General features: G+C 40.4%; 1 protein-coding gene across 6 annotated transcripts in view; it reads left to right on the plus strand.

The window, feature by feature from the left end:
* Positions 1-27,858, plus strand: part of DOCK4 (dedicator of cytokinesis 4) — a 423,715-nt gene that overhangs the window by 300,667 nt on the left and 95,190 nt on the right. For all 6 annotated transcript variants that reach the window (XM_050935998.1, XM_050936000.1, XM_050935999.1 and 3 more), the window contains 3 exons: positions 8,164-8,291; positions 13,133-13,267; positions 17,023-17,121. In XM_050935998.1, coding sequence (XP_050791955.1) covers positions 8,164-8,291; positions 13,133-13,267; positions 17,023-17,121 — 362 coding nt within the window. The remainder of the gene's footprint in view (positions 1-8,163; positions 8,292-13,132; positions 13,268-17,022; positions 17,122-27,858) is intronic.

Here is a 27,858-nt window from a genome sequence, read left to right on the forward strand (position 1 = left end):
TGGAGCTCATAGTCTTCACCTCTTTCAGTCCTGTAATGTTCCATTCCTAAAAATAAATGCATGTAGACTTTTCATCAACCCAGGCCTAGAGGGGAGCCCTCTCTAAGACTCCATAGGGGAAAATAAAAATTGTGCTGAATTATTTAAGATATGTTGATCTGGAAAATAGTAAACCATTTACATCCTGGTCCCTCAACTCCTGCTTGTCTGTAGTAAGTGTCTAAACACAGGGCCGGCTCTGACTTTTTTGCTGCCCCAGCAAAAAAAAACAAAACAAAAAAACAAACAACAACACTAGGGCACAGGGCAGCTCAACAAAGCAAAGAAAGAAAGAAAAAAAAACCCTGGGTGCAGGGCGGCTGGACCCGGAGGCAAAGCGCAAAAAAAAAAAAAATTGGGCAGCCGTGCCGCCCTAAGATTGGGCGGAAGCTGCCCGTTAGAATCTGCCGCCCCAAGCACGAGCTTGCTTGGCTGGTGCCTGGAGCTGACCCTGTCTAAACATTCTCCATGCACTCCAGATTAAACCTAGCTGGTGCTACAGGTCCTCACACAGAACCAAGCATCCTGTCATCCCTCTCAGCAAAGGTATGAGAGAAGAGACTTCATTATTGCAGAGGCAAATCATGGAATTGCAATCCCAGAGGGAAACTTTATAGAGGTGATAACTTCTCCTTTTCCTGATTGAAACTTTCAGTGTGACTACAGTGGGTATTGCATTCAACCAGATAGCGTCCTGGGAGGAGGAATCTCATAATTTATAGACCCTTGGCTTCACTATACATCAAACAGATGGGTACTGGAGATCCTGAAGTTGGGGTACACCTTGAAGTTAGTCTCCTTGTCTCACATCTTCCTCATCACATCACCAGTATCGAGAGAAGCAAGGATCCCCACGGAATAGTGCCTAAATAGATTCCTTTTCTTGCTTCCCTACATTCTGTTTCTCTTTAATACTCACTGTATTATTACAGTAAGAAATTAGAGGAAGACAAGGTACAGAATGGAAAATGTATTACCCAACTGTTTTCTTTTGGGGGCTGATCTTTACCTCAGTTCATCCCACTGTGGATAGGTTTATGTGAGGTTACACTGCCCATCAAAAGAGCATTAATTGTGTAATCCTTACATTCAGTTGAAAACCTATATAAATTCAGAGATAAATCTTTCAGTCATTAATATATCTGTATCTTTGTAAGTACCTGAAAAAGAGCTCCATGTAAGCTCAAAGGGTATGGCTACACTTGCACTTCAAAGTCCTGCCCCAGCAGCGCTGCATGGCAGCGCTTTGAAGTTTCGAGTGTGGTCGCAGTGCCAGCGCTGGGAGAGAGCTCTCCCAGCGCTGCACGTAAACCACATCCTCTATGGGTGTAGCTTGCAGCACTGGGAGCTGCACTCCCAGCGCTACGGCACTGATTACACTGAGGCTTTACAGCGCTGTATCTTGCAGCACTCAGGGGAGTGTTTTTTTCATATCCCTGAGCGCGAAAGTTGCAGCGCTGTAAACCGCCAGTGTAGCCATGGCCAAAGGCTAACCTCTTTCATCAGCAGAAGTTGGTCCAATAAAAGATACTTCCTCACCCATCTTCTCTCTCTCTAAGTACTTACCTGGCAGACAATCAAACACACTTTTGCAGCCATCTGACTAATGCCCCTTCAATTAAAAAAAATCACCGTTTCTCCCTAACAGTGTTTCTTGTTCTTCACTGTATCTCACTCACTCACTCATGCCCATCACCCCAATCGGGGTATGGGCCGCCAACCACAGATCTCCAGAGTCCTCTATCCTGGGCCATTCGCTCTAGCTGGTTCCAGGTATAGCCCATTTTTTTGCTATCAGCCTGAAGGTCGCGTCGCCAGGTGTTTCTTGGATGGCCTCTTTTCCGCTTGCCTTGGGGGTTCCACCGCAGTGCCTGTCTGGTGGTGATAGTTGGCTGCTTACGTAGTGTATGTCCTATCCAACCCCACCTTCTCCTTCTGATTTCTTCCTCTGCTGGGAGTTGACAGGTCCTCTCCAAGAGGTGGATGTTACTGATGGTGTGGCCAGCGGATCTGGAGAATCCTTCTGAGGCAGCTATTAATGAAGATCTGGATCTTCCTAATGGTTGTTTTGGTTGTCCTCCAGGTTTCAGCTCCATACAGTAGGACTGATTTCACATTGGAGTTGAACAGCCGAATTTTTATTGCCAAAGACAGCTCTCTGGAGCTCCAGATGTTCTTGAGCTGTAAGAAGACTGCTCTTGCCTTACCAATCCTTACTTTGATGTCTGCGTCTGTGCCACCCTGCTGGTCGATGATGCTACCTAGGTAGGTGAAGGACTGCACTTCTTCCAGGGGGCTTCCATTCAGTGTGACTGGGTCATTGCTGATGGAGTTAATCCTAAGGATCTTGGTCTTGTCCTTGTGAATGTTGAGGCCAACCTGTGATGACGTGGCTGCCACTATGTTGGTCTTCTCTTGCATCTGCTGTTTACTGTGCGAAAGGAGTGCAAGGTCGTCAGCAAAGTCCAGGTCATCAAGCTGGGTCCACAACGTCCACTGGATTCCGTTCCTACGCTCGTAAGTGTATGTCTTCATAATCCAATCGATGATGAGGAGAAAGAGAAATGGTGACAACAAGCATCCTTGCCTGACTCCAGTTTGCACCTGGAAACTGTTAGTAAGCTGCCCTCCATGGATCACTCTACAGTGTATACCGTCATATGAGTTCTTGATCAGGTTGACCACCTTTGCTGGGATGCCGTAGTGCCGAAGGAGCTTCCAGAGGGTCTCTCGATCCACGCTATCGAACACTTTCTCATAATCAACAAAGTTGATGTACAACGCGGAGTTCCACTCCGTGGACTGCTCGACTATGATGCGAAGCGTTGCTATCTGGTCCGTGCATGATCTATTCTGCTGGAAACCTGCCTATTCATCTCGTAGCTGTGGATCGACGGCATCCTTCATTCTGTCTAAGAGGACTCAGTTGAAGACCTTCCCTGGCACTGACAGGAGTGTGATTCCTCTATAATTGGCACAGTTGCTAAGATCTCCTTTCTTGGGGATTTTAATGAGATATCCCTCTTTCCAGTCTACTGGAATCACTTCTTCTTCCCATATCTTCTCAAAGAGGGGGTACAGCATTTCCACTGAAGCATCCAGGTCTGCTTTCAGGGCCTCTGCTGGGATGTCATCAGGTCCAGCAGCCTTCCTATTCTTCATCACGGTGATGGCTTTTCTGATCTCATCTCTGGTTGGTTTATCGCAATTAATTGGGAGGTCCTCATTGGCTGGGTTGATATCTGGTGGATTTGATGGTGCTGGTCTGTTCAGGAGTTCCTCAAAGTGCTCCGCCCATCTGTTCATCTGTTGTTCTATTCCTATTATAGACTTTCCCTGCTTGTCTTTAACGGGACGTTCTGGCTTGCTGAACTTTCCAGAGAGTCGCTTGGTAGTATCATACAGCTGTTTCATATTACCGCTGTATGCTGCCTGCTCTGCTTCTGCTGCCAGTTCATCCACATACTCTCTCTTGTCCTTCCTGATATTCCTCTTCACTGCTCTATGGGCTTCAGCATACTCTTTTTGAGCTTGGCCTTTGCTGCTCTAGTCCTGCTGTTATTGACTGCTGCCGCCTTCTTCTTTCTGTCTTCTGTCTTGATCAAGGTCTCTGCTGTGATCCACTCTTTCTGCTGGTGTTTCTTAATTCCAAGCACTTCCTGGCATACTGACCTAAGTGTCTCTCTCACTTTCTGCCATCTGTTTAGTACACTGTCTTCCTCAGACCGATCCTGTAATACTGAAAACTTATTCTTCAGTGTCAGTCCAAAATCTTCCTTGGTCTTATGGTCCTTCAGAAGGCTGACGTTGTATTTCACTCTTCTGTCTGACGCGTCTATCCAGTTCTTTTTCAGCTTCAGCTTCAATCTGGCCATCACTAAGTGATGGTCGGATGCCGCGTCTGCTCCTCTAACTCTAACGTCCTGGAAGGATCTTCTGAACTTCTTGCTAATGCAAACATGATAGATCTGATTTTCTGTCGTGCCTGCTGGTGATACCCAGGTACTGTTGTGGATCCGCTTGTGAGGAAAGATGCTACTTCCTATGACCAGGTTGTTAAGTGCACACAGATCCAAAAATCTCTCTCCATTCTCACTCATCTCTCCCAGAGCGTGGTTCCCCATGATTTGTTCATATCCTGTGTTGTCAGGTCCAATTTTGGCATTAAAGTCTCCCGTAAGGATGATGATGTCTTTGTCTGGGAGAATCTCTAATATTTTCTGGAGTCTGTTGTAAAAATAATCTTTGTCCTCCTCTTTGCTGTCGTTAGTTGGAGTGTAGCACTGAACAACATTCATCTTAATCCTCTTCATTTTAGTTCTGAAGGATGCTGTGATGATCCTGGGACCATGTGCCTCCCAACCAATCAGTGCTCTGTGCCTGCTTGGACAACACGAAGCCTACTCCCTGTGTGTGGGGTGCATCGCTCTCTTCATGTCCTGAATACAGCAACAGCTCTCCTGTCAACAGTCATCTCTGTCCCGCTTGCGTCCATCTTGTCTCGCTAATGCCTAATAGGGTCAGGTTGTTGCTCCTCATCTCAGCTGCAACCTGCGCCATCTTTCCTGACTCGTACATGGTCCTCACGTTCCATGTGCCTCTGGTAATCCTCCTGGTTGCAAGAAGGGTAATCGGCTTAGTGGCTTCCTCACGGCTTTTACCACCCAGCGTCATGCATCTTCGAGTTGAAGACTGTTCTTTTTCCAGGGTAAAAGTCTCTGTTGTCTCTATTGTTGGCGTTTCTGTAGCAGGTTGATTTTTTACGAGGTGGAGTTGCTAGCCCCACGCCCAGCCCTCCTCCTTTATCCTGACTTGGGACAGGCAGATGGCCCCAAAGGACCTCTCTGGTGGAGTTTTCACTCTATCTAGTACTACTTTTAAAATGAAAATAATGCTTTATGAAAAGTGTCAGACTAAGAGCTCTGGAAATTGAAATGCTCTGTTTAGACAGACCAGAAATGTCTGTCTGTTTTTCAGAATTCCAGTGGGAATTGTTTTTCTTCTTGTGCAACTAAACATTCCCACACAGTGCTTCCAACCTAATAAATGCAAAATTGAGTGTGTGCAAATGAAACTGATTTTAAAAAAAGCAAATGGTTTCCTTGATTTTCATGCTCAAGCAGAAAGAAAAATAAAATACAAACAGAATACATACTGAAAAGTTAATTGAATTTTTTAAATTCTTTCTGTCTACAAGGTCTAGGTTGTAATTAGTAACGTAGCAATGAACTAAAAATCCTGTGCACAATATTACAAAATTCGGCATATTTTATTTGTCAAAATAACACAATATAATCATGCCTGTTTCAATTATTTGAGTAATTTATTTCAAAATACCTATTAGCAAGTATGTCTATAAGAATACAGGCAACAAAAAAGATTTGGGGGAGTCAGGGATAACGGAGAAGCAGAGGGCGAGGAAAGTAACCACTGGGAAGGATCCTGGGAGTGAACCTGGAGGGTTGCTAGCTGTGGGTGGGAGAAGTATGGAACAGGTTTTGTTTGTGGCGGGGGGGGAATTGTTAGAGAGTTGGGGACCCTCCCTATGCAAACTCTGGCTCTAGCCTCTCCCATTCAACTGGCACCATCTGCCCCATCCCTGTGTGTCCCTGCACCCTCCTTCCCCTGTCTCCATGTGTCCCTGCACCCCAGTCAGCCACCCCCAGCCACCCATCTCCATATGTCCCTGCACGCCCACTCTCATGCAGCCTCTGGCTCAGTGCTGTCACCCCACTAATTTCTGTGCCCCCACGCCACTCTGTCCCTCCACTAGCCCTTCTGAACCCGTCTACATAATCCCCAGCAGCCCTGTGTGCCCTGCTCTGTCCATCTTCTCTCCCCTCCCTCATCCTGTCTCCTCTCACCTGGCCCTATGGGCAGGGCGCAGTGAGGAAAGCAGCCTATGACCCGTCTCTCTCCACTGCTGGCTGCTCAGCCTTGAGTCAGCTGCCCTCTCCTCTTGCGCTACAGCAGCCCCTGGTGGGTAAAAGATATAATTGCAGTGCCTCCCAGCAGAATGTATTCTCAGCTGAGAATTAAAAAAAACTGCAGGGAACCTGAATTGTACATGTGCGTAGTGGCACAGAATTCTGCCAGGAGTATTGCAGAAAAAAGGCACAGAGATGCCCTGAGTGTCTTTTGGAAAGATTGATGTCGTGAAAATTGTATTTTTCCAATTTCTGTATAATATTTTTAAAAGAGTATTAACATTTTAAACAGTCAGCTAATTTGATTTTTGGAGCGGGTAAGGGGAATTAGGACAGAGTGGCCAATGGCTAAGGCTTCTAAATATTGGGCTGTACGAGCATTCAATAATTTGACTATCTACAGTGACTGACGTACCTGACAGTTGTTGAGAAAACAGTAAAGCCTGTAGGCAAAACATACACATTGCTGTCTCTGAACTTTCACGAATAGGTTTTAGTGGTGGAGACTATAGTTATCTCATCCTGTTCAGTGATCTCATCAGATCTCACAACCTAAAGCAATTGTGACAGATCAGTTTTTTCGGTTAGACATTTTTAAGGAACATGGCCTTTAGGTGGTGCAGGAAGTGATCCGAGTAACTCAGTAGGTGGCACTATCCCCTCCTTCCCTGAGTCAGTCAAAGTCAGTCAGCGTAGTATTAGATGGCTTTGTGCTTTTGATTATGCCATCTTTTATTTGAGGTGTAAAACACAGGTCTTAGCCATTTGTGGCACTTTAGATTTCCAAGGCACTTTTGCAAAAGTAAACTTGATAAGAAGTCTACTAATAAATAAGGAGGGGAGTCAAATTAAAGATGTCTCATAGACAGCTGAGGTGCTAAATTTTGCTTCCACGTGAATAACTAGCAAGGATAGGAGATCCTGTAAAATAGTTAAAGAGCAGACAAGGAGTACAGTACTTCGAAATGCGTTTTCAAAGCCACAGGTCCTTATGGCACTTGTCTAAGGTTATATAGGTAACTAGCAAATGAACTTACTGACGCAATGACAATGAGGGAAGACCTGGAGGAAAAGCAGAGCAGCGGTAATTTTCAGTGTAGGAAAGAAGCTTAATCCTGGTAGAGACTACTATCCCGTAAATCAAACTTCTGTATCCTTTTTAAAAGTAGATTAAATAGTAAAAGAGAAACAAATCATTGATCATTCAGAGGTTAATGGAATAGTAAGCAATTGGCAACATGAGTTTATAAAAAATGTTCTGGCTAGACAAACTTGCTTCCTTTAGTGAAATAATGGCAAACTTAATGAATTAATGGCAGCAGTGGGTTTAGTTTTTAAAATATCTTAATAGAAATACTAATTAGAGTAGATTTAAAATAAAAAGTGTCTCAAATATATGTGTGTGTGTATGTTTTATATATATATATATATATATAAGTATGTGTGTGTCTAGAGTAACTTAAAACAAAGGATAAAAACAAGTTCCATCTGTCAGGAAGGAAGGTGGTGTCTAGTATAGCACCACAGAAATCAGTGTTAGGACTGCTCTCATTTAATATCTTAATTAATAATCAGAAAAGGAAGTAAACAGTACATGAGTGAAATTCACAGCTGATACTAAATTGTGAGAAGTCAGAAAAGAAAAATGATAACAAAAGGACTGGGAGCAAAATGAAATTCAGCTAGGAAAAATGCAGGTTAATTCCAATAGAGACAAATAATTTGTATTACACAGTCTCAGTAGGAGGGAGAAATCTGAAAAGCAGTATTAGTGAAAAAGAACTGAGGTTAGTAGTGGACAGTAAATTAGATCTGAATTTGGAAAGTGATATAGTTTCAAAAGAGGCCAGTGACAAACGAGGAAGTAGGAGGAAATAGTTTCCATGTCATTTCCTATACCTACATTATTATGCTAACGTTTTCTGCATGAAAGTTGTATAAATATGTAGTTTTATTTCACACACAGTAATGTATATATCTAGAGGCGATTTCTTCTTACTCAGGAAAAGGTAGTACGTGAAATTTTTGTATTTGTTATGATATGGTGTGAAGCTTCTGAAAGCATCTGATGTTCAGGAATATTTGTATGGATATAAGACACATTTACAGTTTATATATGATTATATTTTATTAAAATATATATAAAATGAAAGTGTCATGAAAGGAGTCCACTCATACCCTTTCTCTCTCCTTGCAGATTCCAGATATATTCTTCTTCCAGTAGTTTTACATCACCTCCACATGCATTTACAAGAGCAGAAGGATCTTACAATGTGTGCACGTATCCTTAGCAACATATTTTGTTTCATAAAGAAAAATAGCTCAGTAAGTAAATTCAGGTTATGAACAGTAGTTTTTTTTTAACTTCATTATTTGGCTCCTCATAATAAAATAAACTGTCCCTTGAACAAAAAGTGACATTTAGAGCATTCTCTACGAATGGAACCTTCATGAATGTGTCAGTTTGATTTTTCATCAATTTTTTGGACTGTTGCAAGAGTATTTTTAATCTAGCACTCTGTGTTCTGCTGAGCTTTGACACTGTTCCAGTGTTCTAACATACAGTAATTCAGATCTGTTTTAAAAGAGAAACAGAGAAAGATTGTCTGGTTTAAGTTATAAATTCTGTTATAAATAGCACCTTCTTGTCAGGCCCATATTTTAAGGTTGTAGGAACTTTAAAAGAGGCCACCTTCCTGTTTCAGCCCACTTGGACTTGAGAAAGTTTAGAGTCAGAAATGCTTCTTCACTTGCAGCCTGCCCTGCTATTTTTCCATTGAGAAGAGCAAACTAGGGAGATCTTTTAAGAGGGACGCTTACTACAGCCAAGCAAGAATCGAGGGACCCAGGGCTGCTTCTCCACATGTAGCCTGATCTGGCCCTTATTATTGACCTTGTTTTGGTGGGTTTGTTGGAAGCTGACATTCTGACGATAGTTCTTGTGTGTGTATTGGATGAAGGGATTGAGTTGGGTGACCCATTCATGGAGAGTAGATATGAAAGGGTGTACTGACTGTGAGAAAGATGATGTTCTTAATGAGTTCATAGATGGAGGATAAGAGGACTGTTTAAAAGCCCAGGGACTGAGTGGAGTAGGCAAGGAAGAAATTTATGAAAGGGTTTAACAGGATTGATCATTTGTGTTGGGTTGCTCTTATGGGACTGTTGAGTCACCAGTTGTGATGGACTCTTAGCCCTTTGGATAGACCCCTCTAGTAGAACTGTCCTGCTGGGATCATTGTGCTGTCAATTTGAAGGTTGACCCACAGTGGTTTGGAAGTGTGTTGGAATTAATAGACCATTTATTCATGTAGGATAAGTGAAGAGGATGTGCTCTGAGCTAATCTATGCACTGTTGGAGAGGGCTGATCTGATATATTTGGAGACTGTTTGTGGGGCTATTGGTTATGATGGACTTTGCTGATGGGTCTCAGTGTTCTTATTGGGGCATCTAGCTGTGATGGCTGCATCCCTCTGAAGGCCGTCCTAGGTTGGCCGTGAAGGTTGAATGACAGTGCTGCATATTGGGGATATGGAGAAGTATCCTGATTGTGAGGGTTAGGTCCCCTCAATCCCTGTGGTAGAGAGAGAGACAAGGCAAGAAGAAAATAGCAACATACACTAATCAGTGTAGTAAGTGTGAACCATGACCAGCATGGTTAGTCTCAATTCCTTTGGTCTCACATTATAACAATTGTCGGGAATGCAGGACATTGGATCTGGATCTCCATTTCATGATGTTGGATAATACCATCTATGACTTGATATGGAGCTGTTATTTTGACACATTTTTGTTGCAGCTGCCCTGGAAAGGTATATAGTTCAGAATGAGGTGATACATGATCTAGGCTGGTGGGTAGCTATGTTTTTTTCATCTCGCCTCCAAATACAAGAGATCTTGCATCCTGAAGCTATGTCACATTGAATGTGTCCTCCTGGCCAGGGTCCAAAGATGGACAAAGTACATGGTTGGTGGTGTTATGTAGGTTGTCCCTCTCTAAGTCAGAGGCTGAGCTGATCATGTTCCTCACTTGAGTCACTGAGACTTGATAGTACCTAGACATTTCAATCACTGTGTTATCGGTGTTGAATTTTCGGGATCAATTCACAGTTTCACAGCTGCCAAGATAAACATTGGACTTACTCTAAACACTCTGATGTTGGGGTCACGAGTGTAGATTGGAGAGATATTACTCCTCAGCTACAGACTGACCACTGTCTCTTTTGGTCTGAAGTTGGAATATGCTTGTCTTGACAGGGCGATGAAAATGTTTGGATGGTCTGCTTTCGGAAACCATTTCCAGGCAGCTTTGAAGGATGAGGTTATTCTTCCATTGCCCTCTGACAATAATTTGGTAGGAGTTCATAATAATCATTTGTCCTCCCGTATTGATACAGCAGACCCTAAGTAAACTGTGTGCTGGCTCTGACTTCATAAGTCACCTGGATTTACAGGTGAAGAGAGAGAGGAAATGGCTAGGGCCCCAGACTCCTGCTGAGTCCAAACAATAGCGACATAGAGGATTTTTTTGAGTTGTTTAAAGAACAGATGCTCTGGCTGTGAGGGAGGCAAAGACAAATTTCTTCACTTCCATCATAGCATCTGCAAAGTCCCACGCAAAAGAGTTAATTGGACTATTTGCTGGTTGTCTCTATTTGGTTACAGAGTCAAGTGTTTCTTGCTGTGAAGAAATGTCACGTTATTTTGCAGATAAAATTGCTCAGCTAGGGACAGAGCAGTCTACTGCCATGGAAACAGAACAGTGTATTGAGGGCGGAAAAAAGCTTCAGTTACAACTGATTGAGCTCAGAGAGGTGCAGGTGTGCAGCTTTGTGCTACAATTTTGTCTCTCTAGGGTGGTGAGAAAAAGAGAGCAATGATGAATTACTGGTCCATAGTTAACTGAAGTTGTCAGCATTTCCCTACAGAGGGTGAGGCACTAGAAATCGTGGGGAGATCAATGTTCAAGAAGCCAGATTTTTACTCTAGTAATAAATGAGTGTCCAAATCTCCCATTTTGAGGAAAGGTAACAGAAAACTTGAGGCAGCTGCCTTAACTGGTGTTCTTACCATAGCAATGGATAGAGGTAGTGTCTGCAGACTCTTTTAGATCTATAAGCAGCTTTTGATACCATTGACCATGAGATTTTGTTGACTTGTTTGTAGATCCTAGTATGGATGGATGAATTGCTATTAAATAGCTCCATTTTTTGGCCACTAGAAATATTGCTCAGGGATAGTTGTAGGCAATTGTTTCTCTGCCTCAGGGTTCTTATTTGCAGAGAGTCTGTATTGTCACCCCTTTTGCTCAACTTGTAGCACTGAGAGGGTGAGTGGTGAGACAATAGACCACATTGCATTCATTATGCTATGTCTCCATGTTTGACCAGGCCAGAGAAGTGAAGCCAATAACCCAGTGTTTATACTAAGGGCTTGGATACGGGCTAGCTGTCTGTGACTAATCAAGACAAGACAGAGAGGATATGTTAGTGTTTTGAGGGAAGCCACCACATGATTTCTCAGAACTTGTATTTGTGTCCTTGCCTGAGGGAAAGCAACTGGCAGTTGTAGCACAGGTGCACAAAGAATAACTGGGACCATTCAAATGTTAATATTTACTATCACAATAAGTTGCTTTTTGTAAAAATCAGTAAAAGAAATCAGCCTCCCAAACTAACTGAAATTTAAATTAATATGACATTAAGAATGTTGAGTAAAAATTAAATAAACTCAGGAAGTGCAGAAGTTCAGGGTTTTACAGAAATATTAACTAAATTGCAAATCCTAGGAATATGGTACATATTTTAAGACAGGCCCGTATCTCTTAAAGGGAGTATGCACACTCATGAATTACCTTCAAGGACTGGGGCCATGAACATTAACATATTGTTTTGACAGGAATCACCAGATGGTGCTGTTTCCACATGGTCCTACAAGTTCTTATTCTTAGTATGCGAGCAGCATACAGTCTTTGAAGAAATGCAGGGTTTATTTTGTAATGCAGGTTCTCTTGGGAGAGCTGTTGCCTTACAGCAGGAGAGTTTATTCCCTTCCTTGACCTCTAAAAAGAGAGGTGGAATTCTTGGACCAGATTGTTTGGGCAGAGATTACTGGAAGATAGGATTGCTTATGTGTCATATGTGATCACCTCTGTTCAAGGACTGATGTATAAAGTGTAACTAAAAGAAGTTACACTAAGAAAATACCCAGATTCTGTGTTGCTGATTTCTTCTCCAATAGAAAATTGACCTGCAAGACCCAAAATCTGCTACCATTTGGTAAATGGGTGAAAATGTAATCAATGATTATATAAAATAAAAATAAATTAATAGGTACATTAATTAAATAAAATGAATAACAAATATAATAAAAATTTAATTTGAAAACTAAAATGGGGAGATTGCTACATATGTGTAAGATAGCAAAATTAAAATATGTTTCCTGGTTTTTGTAATAACTATGCAACTTTAACATTGCACTAACTTTGTTCTTCCTTGTTAGTTAACATTTATGGCCATGGTCAATGGTCTATTCTGTGGCTCCTTTGCATTATTCTGATGATGCAAATCAGCTATAAACTTGTGTAACTGGCCAGATATATGTTTGCTTTCTGTCATTGGAGTGCTGCAAAGTAGCTGGTCGTTACTGGGTATTTGGCCTTAAAAAGTTGCTATACTTAGTACCCATCTGTTGGTTTTTGGTGGTAGTTTCTTTGCTGATCACATAAAGTATTCAAAACAGAATTCTCTATGCTTTAGACTTTAAATCTCCTCTGTCAGTTTCTATGGCTAAAATGTATGAGTGTTGACTTTAAAAATCTTAGCCAAATAGCCTTCATAAACCATGTACTACTTTCCTTTATACTGTACCTTGGAAAAAGGATTATGTTGTATGATGAGTACTTAGACTCCTGTTTTTATAACTGTCTTCTATATATCAGTAACATAATTCATTTGAGAACAGAGGATTCAAGTAAATGGAATGACTATGTTATCTTGGGTAGAAAATGTTACTGAGGTTTATAAAGTGCAGCAGCCATGATGAAAACTAATTCTCACCTCAACTAAACTAATCCAGGCGTTAACACTGTCCTAGGGAAAATTCTGCATGTGTCTGTTCCTTTTTCAATAATAGCAATCTGAAAAAATAATTTTCTTTATCTTAGGAAAAATCCATCTTGGAAGAAATAGATGTGATTGTGAACAGCCTGCTAGATATACTGCTGAGAACCATATTAGAGATCACAAGCAGACCTCAGCCGTCAGGGTCTGCAATGCACCTGCAGTTTCAAGATGTGACTGTAAGGTTTTCATCATAAAACAGACCCATACCGATTTAAGACAGTCACTGGGCTCTTAACTCATCCCACTGTGTTTAATGCTCATTTTTAATCAGGTTACCTGCTGGTTTGAAAAGATTGCATTATGGGGCTGAAGTGAAGTAGATTTTACTTGCTTTTCTGACTTTCAATGGAATCATTAGTGCTGTACGGTTTTATATGTGTGTGTATGTGTATGTATATGTATGTATGTGTATGTATATGTATGTATGTGTATGTATATGTATGTATGTATGTGTATATATATGTGTATATATATTTTATTCATTGTAGTAGCCAAAAAATTAAGGGGGTGAAATTCTTCCATTTGACATTTTCTTAGGTCAGTGGCAATTTTATTATGCTGCTTTTGTTGAGCGTTTAACAGCTTCCTGGAAGTACTAGTACACAGCACTCATGAAGATGAAATAGTGTGGCAGAACATTAACATTTTTACCTCCCAAAAATCCAAATATTGGCATTGTACTTCTAAGATTTCACATTTCTTTAATTTTAAACTACAAAAATCTTCTCTGAAGTTCAAACTTCTTGCATAGGGAAGTTCTGCTTTAACTAAATAAAGGGTGGTAGAACTGGGTTGGAAGAGTGGCAAAACTCCATTGTAATTGGTTTCCATTAAAATATCCAATTGTTTGTGGATACATTTTTTTTATAAAGTAGCATAGAGGTCTAATTTATCACTCTATCAAACATTAGACTCTGAAGGTCTTTGCAAGATGTAAAGTTTTCATTAGTTCTATACGCATCACTAACGCTTGTCATCATCACTACATGCGCCTCACAGAAAACTTAATGAGGAAGTGACTCACAGCACAGCATAAGGCGATTATGTACATTAATGTGAGAACATCATGCAGTATAGGCTTATGGCAGCACACTGAGCCAGATTCTTGGAACTGTTTGTGGAGTAAGGCACCACCCAACATGAGTACAAATGGTGGAATCTGGCCCAGCATGTTGCCATGAGTCAATCATGTATTGTTAAATGCTCTTTGTGAGGTGGTATATAGGTTTTATGGCAACACAATGGGTTAAATTCTGTCACTCTTCCTCTCGTTGGGTACTGCCTCAGTCTGCAAGTAGTCTCAAGACTATGTCTCAGTGTGTTGCCATAGGCCCAGACTGTATTGTGTTTCTGCACAAATGTATATTTGATCTCAATCTTGCCCTATATTGTGCTGTGAATTATTTAGTGCACTCTGTGGGATGGATGAAGCTGTGTGCCTGAAAGAAAACTTTATAATTTCCAGGTCCAGTGATCTCAGTTACACCAGCAAGAACTGGAGTAATGCAGTGATGTCAATAAATTAGCCCTTTAGGTTGCTTTATGAGAAATGTATCTGCACACAATTAGATTGCTGAAAGGAAACCAATTACAATGAAGCTTTTCCTATTTACAAAATACTTTTAAAATTTAAATGAAAGGAATGTGAAATCTTAGAATTACAGTCCGTGTGAAGCATAATGAGCTAGAACTGAGTGCTACTGCAACACAGTCAATGCTATATGTGTTAAATAATTTTGTTCTTTACGGGAGAAAATGGAAAATAACTTGATGAGACTACTTGTGGAAGTAAGTGACTAAGGCCTGGTCTACACTGGAATAATGTAGCTGAAGTCGACATACTTGGATCTACTTACCGTGGTGTCTTCACTGCGGTAGGTCAAATGCTGACTGTACCTCATCGACTCCACTTATGCTTCTCGCTCCGGTGGAGTACCTGAGTCAACAGGAGAACTCTCGGTGGTCGATTTATCGCGTCTTCACTAGACGCAATAAATCAACCCCCGCTGGATTGATCGCTCCGGAGGTAAGTGTAGACATGCCCTTAGGGTGGTAGACTCTACCCTATGCTATATAATATGAGAGGATGAGACATGCAGACTATGCTTTCAATCTTACAAACAAACAAAGAAATTAATGATGTTGCTTACACTTCCTGACTCTGTGAATATGGCATTGGCAGGAAGCTAGGCCAAGGTTTTACAAAATAGGTTCCAAAGTTAATTTCAATGGGAACTACTGAGTGGTCATCACTTTTGAAAATTAGGCCACTTTTTTAGGTGTCTGTCTGAACTAGGCACTCAGCTTTGGGAACCCATTTAAAAAATCTTGGCTACAACTTCTCTCTCATTTGAAAATCAAGTTGTGTACCATATAGTAACAATGTAGAACTATATAATGTAATATAGATGTTGTACTATATTATTTTAACTTCAGTGTGTTATCTGTAATATAAAGTTAATATGGGGTCACAAAAGATATGCAGTGTAAGTGGTTAGAAGGGTCTAAACATAGAAACAAAAAGAAAGACGTATGCATAGTTCATTTTATTTAAAGAATATGAGTTTGAGGTTCATGTTCAAATGTGTTGATCTAGCTGTGATTAAAGTAAGATAAGACCATTTTTACTTACTCTACTGTTTGTTTGAGCTGAGTAACCTAATGACACACAGGGGTCTTGACTTGTAACTGAAGGAGAACAGCAGTCTCAGAAACTTATAGCTGTTTTTTTAAACAGCTAATCTAATTGGACCACCATTTTTTTCTTTTCTACACTGTATTCAGAGACACATTAATTCAGCTTGAATCTCTGGAGATATAATGAAATATAAAATATTTTTAAATATTATAAAAGCTTCATTACCAGAGAAGATCATCAACAAGGGTCAGGAATAAATTTCCTGATATATTATGATCATTTAAAGTTGCTTCCTGTTTACAAGGTACTAGTGGTAGCCTGAGTGATTATGCCTGGAGTTGAGAAATATATTATCCCAGGCTGCTATTATTAGTATAATAATCTGAAGTTACATCTTCACTGCAAAAAAAATATTTATTATCTTGAGAGAGCCATCTCTCTGTAAAATCCTAGTAGAGACAAGGCACAGGTATTTTTTATCTTGGTGTCACTAGTCTAGATAAAACAAATACCCTTCTCACTCCACCCCCAGTAGGGTTTATCTCAACTAGCAACATCTAGGCAGAAACTATAGTGCCTTTGCACTCTCAATGTTAGTTAGCGATTTCATTGTAAAAGCACACTTTTTGCAGTGAAGATATAGCATTAGTACTTCAAAAATTCAATTTTTAAACGAGAGAGGAAAATATACCCAAAATATGGGATGGCAAACTATCGAAACAGTGTGTATAAATACTCTAAAATGTTTTTGTCTGTCCTTTTCTCCTTCCTATGATCTCCCTCCTCATTTTCCTCCCCACAGGTAAACAAGAGTTCTTCCCAGAATTGTTGCAATATATTTTTATTTTCTTTCAACAGCAAATTGACAGGAAGAGCTGGAATTTTTGCAGTGTAAACTATCTGCATAAATATAGATGCAAGGGAAACAATTCATGATTATGTAAACATACTATCAGCTGATATTGATTACTTTTTCATGTCATGCTTGTATTGTTTTAGTTTCTTTTGAACTGATTCATATAGAGGATATTGCATTTGGAAAACAAAAGAATGTAAATGGGAAGAAAATCCATAGGTAAAATGTATGACATTTTAAAGGATTATAACCCCATTTTTATTAAGAAAATACTACACAAAATATCCGGGAATGTCTTTGAAAAAATGTTCACACTTCATAGTGCTCATTTTCTTTAGATTAGTAATTTATTTTTAGGAGTTTCATAATATGATTGTTTTGATGTTTTCTATATTTTGGGCTTGAAGTATAACATTTCCTCTCTTGGTTTGCATTAGGGGGAATTTGTTTCCTGTCTCTTGTCACTATTACGACAAATGACAGACAGACATTACCAGCAACTTCTTGATAGATTCAACACAAAGGATGAGCTGAGAGTAAGTAACAGAGCTTTAGTTTTATGCCTTTAAATGTTCTCTCCTCTTCTTTTTCTGCCTCTGTTCAGGAACTCCCCTGTCTCAGTGAAGGGGTGTTTTGATGTTTAAATATAATCTGTTTCTCAGACACGCTGATGACAACTAATAGCTACATAAGCTTTTTTCATTCATGTTTACTCAGGGGAATTCTTGTGGCTGTGGGTTGGATTTTGTTGTTTCTGTATTTAAAGCTGGGAAGAATGGGGAAAGGAAAACTATCGAATTGTGTTTATAGTCCTTTCCTTATTCTCTAATCCCATCACAGAGAATAAACTTATCACAATCCAAGTAACAAATATGAAAAATTTACATCCAGGGAGACAAAATTCTCTTGGATTTTTCCTATCAGCCACAGTTTAATTGATATGACACGATGCAATGGCAGGCTGGCAGCTGAAAGAAAACACATTCACACTAGTACCAGATTCAGAAAGAACATACCTTTACCCACAGGTCATGAAACTCTGTAGATCCCTGACACTGTCCACTAAAAGCTTTAAAGTGCCATTTCCCTCCGCAACATCTTATTATTATCCTAACATCTTCCAGTACTATGGCTGACTTCACTCATATGGACAGAGAAATTAGCATGTTCCTTATGTCACACTTGGTAAATTTGCCCTTTGAAGAATCCTCTACATTGGTTACTTTATCTTGCCATTTGGTGTTGAGTATGTGGCATAAACAACATAGGTGGAAGCTGTTTAAGCTTTTCTCCTGATGAACATAAGTTGTCCATGTTTCCCCACCATACATGAGAGTGCTGAGAGAATACAAGCTTGGTACACTACCATTTTGGTCTTGATGGTAAGCTTTGAGTTGTTCCATGCTCTTTTAGTTGTCTGCTAACAGTTGTAGCAGCCTTTCCAATACAAACAGTTAGTTCTTCATCCAGTGAGATGGATGGTGGTCACTGTAGAACTAAATAGCTGAACTTTTGGACTACTTCTAGCTGGTTTGCATTTAAGTTGATTGAAGCATCTTGTGGAATCTCTTGTCCTAATACAACCTTTTTCTTAATGCTGATGGTGAGAGCAAATGCCAGAGAAGCACCTGAAAGGCAGTCCGTGAATTTCTTATAGTAGATCTTCATCATGGGCTATGAGGGCACCATCATGAGTGAATAGAAGTTACCTGATTAGCACCTTTTTTACTTTGGTCTTGGACTTACGTCATGACAGGTTGAAGAGTTTTCCCATGCAGTCTTGTGTGGAGATACTTTCCATCTTTCGTGTCCTTAAACACACAGTTCAAGAGTACCGAGAAGAAGATTACAAAGAGTGTAGGGGCAAGAATACATCCTTGCTTCGCTCCAATTTTCATCTCAAAGCTGTCCAGAGTGGACCCATCAAATAGGAAAGTTGCTCTCAGGTTGTTGTGAAATGAATATATCAGACTTAACAGGGTTGATGGGCATCCTATCTTTTCTGGTATTGCAAATAGACCTGCTCTGCTGACTGTGTTGAATGCTAGGTCCACAAAAACAAGGTACAAAAGGTGTATGAGCAAATTCACTCAGTGATTTTTGCCAATGACATCCATACAGGATAGATTTGGCCCCTCAGCTGTGGCTGATAACCAATCTAGGAGTGGAGCCCCGAAAGGAGGACAGAGGGAAGATCTCCTCTGCACTGGCAACTCCTACAGCATAGCTGGTTCCAAATATATCAACTCTAGTCCGTCCTTTGGTCCAAACCAGTGAAGTTGAGAAGGGGATGCTGATGCATGGGCGAAGCAGCACCTCCATATCAACCACCCAGACTGTTGCAGCCACATCACATGGAGAGGATACTCCATCCTTTCTGGCACCTTGGACACAACATGAAAGGTGGCAGTTATGGGTTATAAGCTCGCACTTGTTTGGCATAAAGGAGAGTGTCACAGGTCACCTTCAACAATGGGAAGAATCACTGCATTCCATTGGTCAGCCCCACCCACCACAAAGCTGGGCAGCTCCCAGAGAGTTGGGTGCTGACCCACCACAGTCTGTCTGCCTCATGGGGTGCGTGCGGCTAGACCAAAAGTTGAAAGGCAGACAGAAATCTTGCACCTGGCAAAAATAAAAAACCAAGAACTTTCTGGCATGAAAGCTGGAATGTCAGGACCATGTGTCTGGGACTGACAGACAATGACAACCTACAATACACAAGCAGCATGCGGATGTCAGCTTTGATAGACTGTGAGCTGTACAAACTCAAAGTTGACATTACAGCACTCCAGGAAACAAGACTTGCAGGTGCTAGTTCTGTCCAAGAGGCCAATTATACCTTCTTTTGGCAAGGTAAAAGCAGTGAAGAAAATCGTCTGTACGGTGTCAATTTTGCTGTGAGAAACAAGTGGTTAAAGCTCGTAAAAACACCCATTGGGAAGCCAGAGCGTTATCATCTCATTTAAACTTCAGATGACCATTGGCTCCGTGAACATCATTAATGCTTATGCACCAATACTCAAATCAAGCCCCAAGGAAAAGGATACATTTTGCGACCTTTTGCATCAAGTCATCAAAAGAATACCATCAACTGAAGACAGAATTTATGGGCAGAGTATGTGGCATCCCTGCACCCTTTCAGTGTTTGCCTAATCTCCAGCATCTTTTATTCCCCAAGAGATGAACCCTACTCCCATCAAAATCAATGTGAGCTTTGATACTGATTTTCACTGAGAATATGTTCAGTACACATGAGCAGCATACCTGCACTTCTCAATTTGAAATAACCCCACAAGTTTTTTTTTATAATTTCACTTGAATATGGCAGATGCAACATAAGAAGTTTATAAATCAAAGGAAAAAGCAAAGATAAGAATCAGTGTTTTGTGTTAATCTTCTCTCTTTCTCTCTCTCATTTGATATGTTAATCATTTTGTTTGACTTAGGTATGCTTTAGTCCAACACCCATCTAAACTACATCCTGCCACTTATCTCTGTATTCTTATGTTTGTTTTATTTTGAGCATTGAATTTTCATGATATACTGTTTGTAGTGTTTTTTAAAAAAAAGACACCATCAACATGAAATCAAATTTTAAAAGTAAAAGCATCTGTCATCTGGTGACATTTCTTTCCTATGTTTCTGTGTTAGCCGGGGTTATCTAAACTCAAAGCTATGATAACTATTTTCTACTCACTAGTCATCACTCAGCCAAAAAAAGGCAACCTGCAATTGTCAAAATTACCAGATGATAAGCTTAATTTGCCATCCCAGCAAAATGATGTTGGAAGTCATATTGAACACATTGAAGCGACGAGAAAACAATATCATTGCTGAAGAACAAGACTGGCTTTTGTGCTAGAAGTACCACCACAGAACAGATTTTCAACCTTTGTGTTCTACGTGAGAAGTACTTACAACACCAGCAGGACATTTACCACATCTTCGTTGACTTTAAGAAGGCGTTTGACAGAGTATGGCATGAAGCTCTCTGGGCAACCATGAAGAAGTAAAATGTTGGTCGTAAGCTAATTCTTACCATTCAACAATTGTATGCGAAGGCCAGCAGTGCAGTTCTTGTCAGTGGCACAATAGGAGAGTGATTTCGTACCACTGTTGGAGTCCAGCAAGGCTGCCTTCTTTTGCCCACACTGTTCAGCATCTACTTGGAGCGCATAATGACTGATGCCCTAGAAGATCACATATGCACAGTCAGCATTGACGAGCGAACAATCTCAAGTCTTCGGTTCGCTGATGACATTGATGGTCTGGCAGGCAGCGAAGATGAACTTGCCAACCTTATGAAATGATTGGATGAAACCTCCCCAAAATATGGCATGAAAATGAGTGCAGAGAAAACCAAGCTGATGACAAACAAATGTGATGGGTTCAGCTCACGTCACTATCAGTGGACAAGAGCTGGAGACAATGAAACAGTTCAAATATTTGTGGGCAGCCATAACTGATGAAGGATACAAGGCAGAAATTCGGGCCAGAGCTTCACAAACAGCAGCAGCAGTGGCAAAGCTAAAACCAATTTGGAGGAATAAGAACTCCTCCCTGGAATCCAAACTAAAACGGCCATACGCATTGGTCATCTCCATTTTTCTGTATGCATGTGAGATATGGACCTTTACAGCAGAACTTGAACAGAAAATACACCTCTATACCGATATAATGTGACCTGATATAACACAAATTTGGATATAACGCAGTAAAACAGCACTCCGGGGAGGTCGGGCTGCATGCTCCCATGGATCAAAGCAAGTTCAATATAACGCGGTTTCACCTGTAACACGGTAAGATTTTTTGGCTCCTGAGAACAGCGTTATATTGGGGTAGAGGTGTATAGGTAGTAGAGATCAGATCTTTCGTAAAATCCTGAACATCTCCAACTTCGACCACATCACTAATGAAGAAGTCCACATCATCACCCGATGCGCTGGATCATATGAAGACCTCCTGATGACCATGAAGAAGTGCAAACTGAAGTGGTACAGCCATGTAACAAGATCATCTGGCCCATCTAAGATCATTCTCCAAGGGATAGTACAGGGGAAGAGAAGAAGAGATGGATTGACAACATAAGAGTGGACAGGAATGGACTTCGCAGAGACTCACGCACTAACACACAATCATCGGGGTGGAGACAATCAGTTGATTGCTCATCAGTGATGGTGCCCCAATGACCAATGTGGTTATGGGAGGGATGATGATTGATGAACTATTCTCTATTTTCCAGGCGGTGTCCAGAAATAAATCAGAGAGGAACACAGCACCTCTGTCTGATAAATGATTGCTACCCAAGAGTACTTCCACCCCCAAATCCTTGTTTTTATTGAGTACAAAGCACACATCTAAAATAGCAATAGTCTAGAGCACCTCAGAATATAGTTACCCAAAATCGGAGGTGGTGTTGAGTGACAGCAAGTTTCCAGTGGCCAGCCTTCCTCCTCGCTGTTAGGGAGATAAATGTCAGTGTCATCTTGCTCATAGAAATCTAAGTTTCTCTGAGGCTTCTCCAAAGTGCACACACTAACTAAACTCTTTATAGGTTTCTTCAGACAAAGCGCTTAACTCAAAATAACTTGTAATAAGCTAATAATTTCCCTAACAGCAGCAAAGAACTCATCATTTTTACTTATCAGCAAAACAGCTCGCAAGAAATTTGCAAACACAGGCACTCAGAACAAGGTCAGCTATCCTTGTTAATAACACTGCAGCTGTGCAGATGTCTTTATCTGCCTAAGCAAGGCCAAATTCTTTCTTGCTACGTGATGTCCTCACTTCCAGTTTATGGTCGGTAAGTGCACAAGATGGATACAGGTTACGTCAAGTCCAGTTCTCTCATAACAGCTGGAGACTTATACAGATACTCTGATGTATTTTTTGGGGAGTGTGTCATAACCTTAGTCCCAGATTTGGACCTTAGCGTCCAAAATATGGGGGTTAGCATGAAAACCTCCAAGCTTAGTTACCAGCTTGGACCTGGTACCTGCTGCCACCACCCAAAAAATTAGAGTGTTTTGGGGCACTCTGGTCCCCCTGAAAAACCTTCCCTGGGACCCCAAGACCCAAATCCCTTGAGTCTCACAACAAAGGGAAATAATCCTTTTTCCCTTCCCCCCTCCAGGTGCTCCTGGAGAGATACACAGACACAAGCTCTGTGAAACTACACAGAGTGACTCCCCCTCTCTGTTCCCAATCCTGGAAACAAAAAGTACTTTCCTATTCCCCCAGAGGGAATGCAAAATCAGGCTAGCAAATCCAACACACAGATCTCCCCTGATTTCTTCCTCCCACCAATTCCCTGGTGAGTACAGACTCAATTTCCCTGAAGTAAAGAAAAACTCCAACAGGTCTTAAAAGAAAGCTTTATATAAAAAGAAGAAAGAAAAATACATACAAATGGTCTCTCTGTATTAAGATGATACAATACAGGGTCAATTGCTTAAAAGAATATTGAATAAACAGCCTTATTCAAAAAGAATACAAATCAAAGCACTCCAGCACTTATATTCATGCAAATACCAAAGAAAAGAAACCATATAACTTACTATCTGATCTCTTTGTCCTTACACTTAGAAACAGAAGACTAGAAAGTAGAAACTACTTCTCCAAAGCTCAGAGAAAGCAGGCAGACAGACAAAAGACTCAGACACAAAACTTCCCTCCACCCAGAGTTGAAAAAAATCCGGTTTCCTGATTGGTCCTCTGGTCAGGTGCTTCAGGTGAAAGAGACATTAACCCTTAGCTATCTGTTTATGACAGAGTGGGTGACTTGGCCAAGACATCAGTGATAGTAGACATCAGATGATTGCATTATGGTACCAGTTCATTGGCACCTTGGCCAGGTATTTGAGCAGAGTGCTTGTCTAAGGTAATTTGAAAACCTAGAGGGATTGGGACTTTATAAATGGCTTATGTAAACATATTCCAGACTTTATATTGCTCTCACTGTGAATATTGCTTTGAGTATTCTGTCTTTGTAATTTGCTATTTGTGCTGAATGATAGGTCACCTAAACTACTGATTTCCAAGTTGACCTTATGAACACTTGCAGTGCGAACATTTGCATGAATATGTTTGCACAATATTTATGACATTTTCTCTTTTCAAAAATGCTTGTGCAAACAAAAATTCACATGTGAACACTTGTGAAAAGGGAACTAAAAGTGTTACAGGTACTATCAAAGTGGAATTTGGAATTTTATTTTTAATGGTAATTTTGTTTACAGTATTAACCTAACTCTACTAAAGACTCTGCACAGTTCATTAATTACTATATACCACCCAAGATAATTTAAAGGAAACCATCAATTTAAAAGTAACGTTTGTATCTAATCATTTTTTATCTAATACAGCTACAAGTAATACCTCAGATTGTTGTAACTGAAAAAGATGTGTATATAGACAAATATTTCCTACCTTTCTTTGGTTTAGTTTGTATACTTGACAGTGCTTTGAATATAGTTACTGTTTCATTTTAGTCAGTGCTCCAAGTTGTTTATGTGGTTCTTTCACCTTGCAGTAGGGAAAAGAAAAAAATATATTTTGAAAGGAAATGAGGCTGTAAAATGACAAGAAAATGACAAAGAATTCAGGGACAGAAATATAGCACTTGAAACTCCATTTTACTCAGTTTTTGAAACTGATGCAATTTCGTTTGGCAGCATCACTTTCAAGTGTATATAATTAAGATTATGTATGTCTTTTTGTTTACCTTTCAGTATAATTTTATAGTAGCAGAGCTACTGCTTTCTTTCTCTTTTTGGGGGTCAGGGAGGAGGGACACCAGTAAGTACAAACTAATTTTATATAACTTTTAATGTATATATTTTATAATAATGCCTAGGGGCACCAGTCAGGTTCAGAGCACTATTGTGGAAGGACAGTCCCTGCCCCAAAGAGCTCAAATCTAATTTAACATTAAATGGAACAGTTGGAATTACAAAAACTAAAAAGGAGTGGGAAAGAGGAGGAGAAGGAGGAATAGGAAACAGCAAGATGAGCACTAACAAAATCCAACTATGTGCACAGATCAGAAGTCCCTGCTGGCCATCTACCTAACCTTTGTCAATTCATCGTATCAGAGGGGTAGCCGTGTTAGTCTGGATCTGTAAAAAGCAACAAAGAGTCCTGTGGCACCTTAGAGACTAACAAATGTATTGGAGCATAAGCTTTCATGGGTAAATACCCACTTCGTCAGATGCATGTATTCACCCACGAAAGCTTATGCTCCAATACAGCTGTTAGTCTATAAGGTGCTACAGGACTCTTTGTTGCTTTTTATCAATTTATAGTTTACCATAGACAAAGTGACAGAATGGGTCTGCAGGAGAGATTTGAAGGAGGACAGGATAGTAATTTTACAGACTATGGGTGAGATCTTCGTCCTTGCTCTGGCCCCTCACACAATACGTAAGAGGGCTAGAGTGGTATAAAGGGATCTTAAAAGTCCCAGTTGCAATCTGGGGAGGATTCTCCCCAGCACAGGCACTGTGGAAGACCGTTCTCAGACTGCCTTCCAGGTACCCCATCACAAGCCCAAATGCAGAGGGATAGACTAGGGGAAGGAGTGGCATGTCAAGGATACGGATGCAGGATGTAGTATTGTGACCTATAGATAGGGTGACCAGATGTCCCAATTTTATAGGGACAATCCTGATTTTGGGGGCTTTTTCTTATATAGGCACCTATGATCCCTCACCCCCTGTCCCAATTTTTTACACTTGCTATCTTGTCACCCTATCTATGGGACAGCCACACTCTAGCCCCTACAGCAGCCGATGGTTGGAAGGGTGCAAAAGTGGTTTAAAGCCAATTTACCCCCCTTAGCTTGTAGGCTTTGAGTTCTGTGCTTCACTAGTTTGGGGCAGTTTCTTCCATGTAAGAAGACTATATGGACGAAAGCTCAAAGGCACTTGTGGAAGAAATCAACAAACAACTTCACTATTTCAAAAGGCTGTGCCTTGCATTGAATCACAACAGTACACATATTCCATTTGTTGGCACAAAAGAATATTGCTGCTGGAAGAAATAGCACAAAATGTCACTTTTGTGAAGTGGCTTGCATCTTGCAGTAAAATATGGAAGAGTTTTTATATAAATTTCAGTTAGGATTATTAAGAGACCATGTTTGGTTGCCTGGAGCATAGAAAAAGGAGAAACTACTCCCATGCTGCCAATTAAAATCTGACATATACGAGACATTAATTATAACTGTACTCCAACCGACCAAACGTTACTGCAGTTATACTGCCAGCTGAAATGCTTTTTAAATGTTAAAATCTGTTCCTGAATCATTATGATGGTTCATTGGGGCTGGTACAGCTGTGTGAGACAATAGTTTATGGAAAAGCAAATGTATTTGGAATTTCAGATTATTAAATTGATTTGCAGCAAGTAGTACCTGTTAGTAACGCCTCATGAGGATTTTGGAATATAGGGACCATGAAACAGAAACGAGCAATTTTATCCTATGCCACCTGGAGGCCTAATTCTGACAAGAAATGTGCTATGGAATTTATTTTAAAGTGATTATAGAGTTTAACTGCTTGGCACTTAGTATTTAGGAGTAGTGCTGACATATGGATGGATTCTAGCCAACTAATGCCCTAGACAGTAAAACACCAATAATTGAACTGTTACTAAATTTATACATGTACACGTCCATTTTCTCACAAAGCTGTAGTGGATCCTTGGGTAAACGTGTTACCAAAATAAAAAAACCTAAACAAAAACTAAAAACCAAACACTGTATGATTTCTAAGAAATAAAATAAACTAAAAATTATCTATGGATTATTTGCTCTCTTGAAGACATTATAGCCTATCAGCAAATATTACAAAAAGCTCAGTTTTGGAAAATGTTTCTTTCCTCCTACTCCTCTCCCCTTGCTTCACCTTTCTCCCACTTATATAGAGCCAGAATAATTCATAGGTCGCCCTCGCTCTCTCTGTCTCTCGCTCGCGCTCTTTGTGTGTGTGTGTGTGTGTGTGTGTGTATATTTTTTTTTAAGGTGCCCCATAATTAAAGTTGTTTGGACATTTGCAATTGTGCTTTACATATATATAAATCACAGCTGCAAATTTACAACCTTAATTACATACGGGGGGTGTGTGTGTGTATAAAAAGAACAAAATAATTGCATTTGTATAAAATCACAACTGTAAATTTCCATACAACTTTAATTACTGTATCAGGCACCTCAATGCATGTTTTGTTTTAATATAATTTGTCGCTGGGTTTATGAAACAGATTTGCAATATTCTTATTTTTCTGTTAAAATTACACAATTTAGATAATAATTGTTCTGGTGTAGCTTACCCAGATTGTTATCAAGGTATCTAAATGTATAGTTATTTTAAGACCCCTTGAAATCCAAGGCTTGTGCGACTTTTTTGTTTTGTTTTTGATTTGTTTGTTTGTTTTTAGGGTGGGATTTTTGTTGTTAACTTAATCATATTTAGAGAGGAAAAACTGCATTGAACAAATTTTGACCAGAAACAGTGAGACAAACTAGGAAAATATCTATATTATATTTTATGAATATTACGTGTGACTGTTTTCCGTGCTGTATGACTGAATACAGAGAGCTATATCAAAGAAGGCTGTAAAGAGGTTGTTACAGAAGCTGATGGGAAAGTAAAACAGTGAAAGGGATAAATCAGCCTCACATAAACAGCTTCAAAGGAATTAAGATAAGAATGACTGGGCCATCAATTGGTGGGGAAAATTCACCTAGCTGGCTCAATCCATCTTTATTCTTCCCAAGGCTAAGCCTGGTGTCAGGAAACCTAGCTCCTCAAAGACCTAGCTCCTTTTCCCCTAGAAAAAGGATGGATTTTTTGGATGATCTGAGAGACTGGCCAGGATGTATCAGGGAAAAGGCTGCCAGTCTGACTGAGGGTACATCTACATTATGAAATTAGGTTGATTTTATAGAAGTCAATTTTTAGAAATCAGTTTTATACAGTGCATTGCGTATGTCCCCAGTAAGCACATTAAGTCAGAGTGCATCCTCACTACCATGGCTAGCATCGACTTATGGAGCAGTGCACTGTGGGTAGCTATCCCACAGTTCCCACAGTCTCCGCCACCCATTGGAATTCTGGGTTAAGCTCCCAATGCCTGATGGGGCGAAAACATTGTCACGGGTGGTTCTGGGTACATGTCGTCAGTCGCCCCTCCCTCCGTGAAAGCAATGGCAGACAATCGTTTCACGCCTTTCTTCCGTGCAGATGCCATGCCACGGCAAGCATGAAGCC

This window comes from Gopherus flavomarginatus, chromosome 1 (assembly GCF_025201925.1).
Source record: "Gopherus flavomarginatus isolate rGopFla2 chromosome 1, rGopFla2.mat.asm, whole genome shotgun sequence".
Taxonomy (NCBI): domain Eukaryota; kingdom Metazoa; phylum Chordata; order Testudines; family Testudinidae; genus Gopherus; species Gopherus flavomarginatus.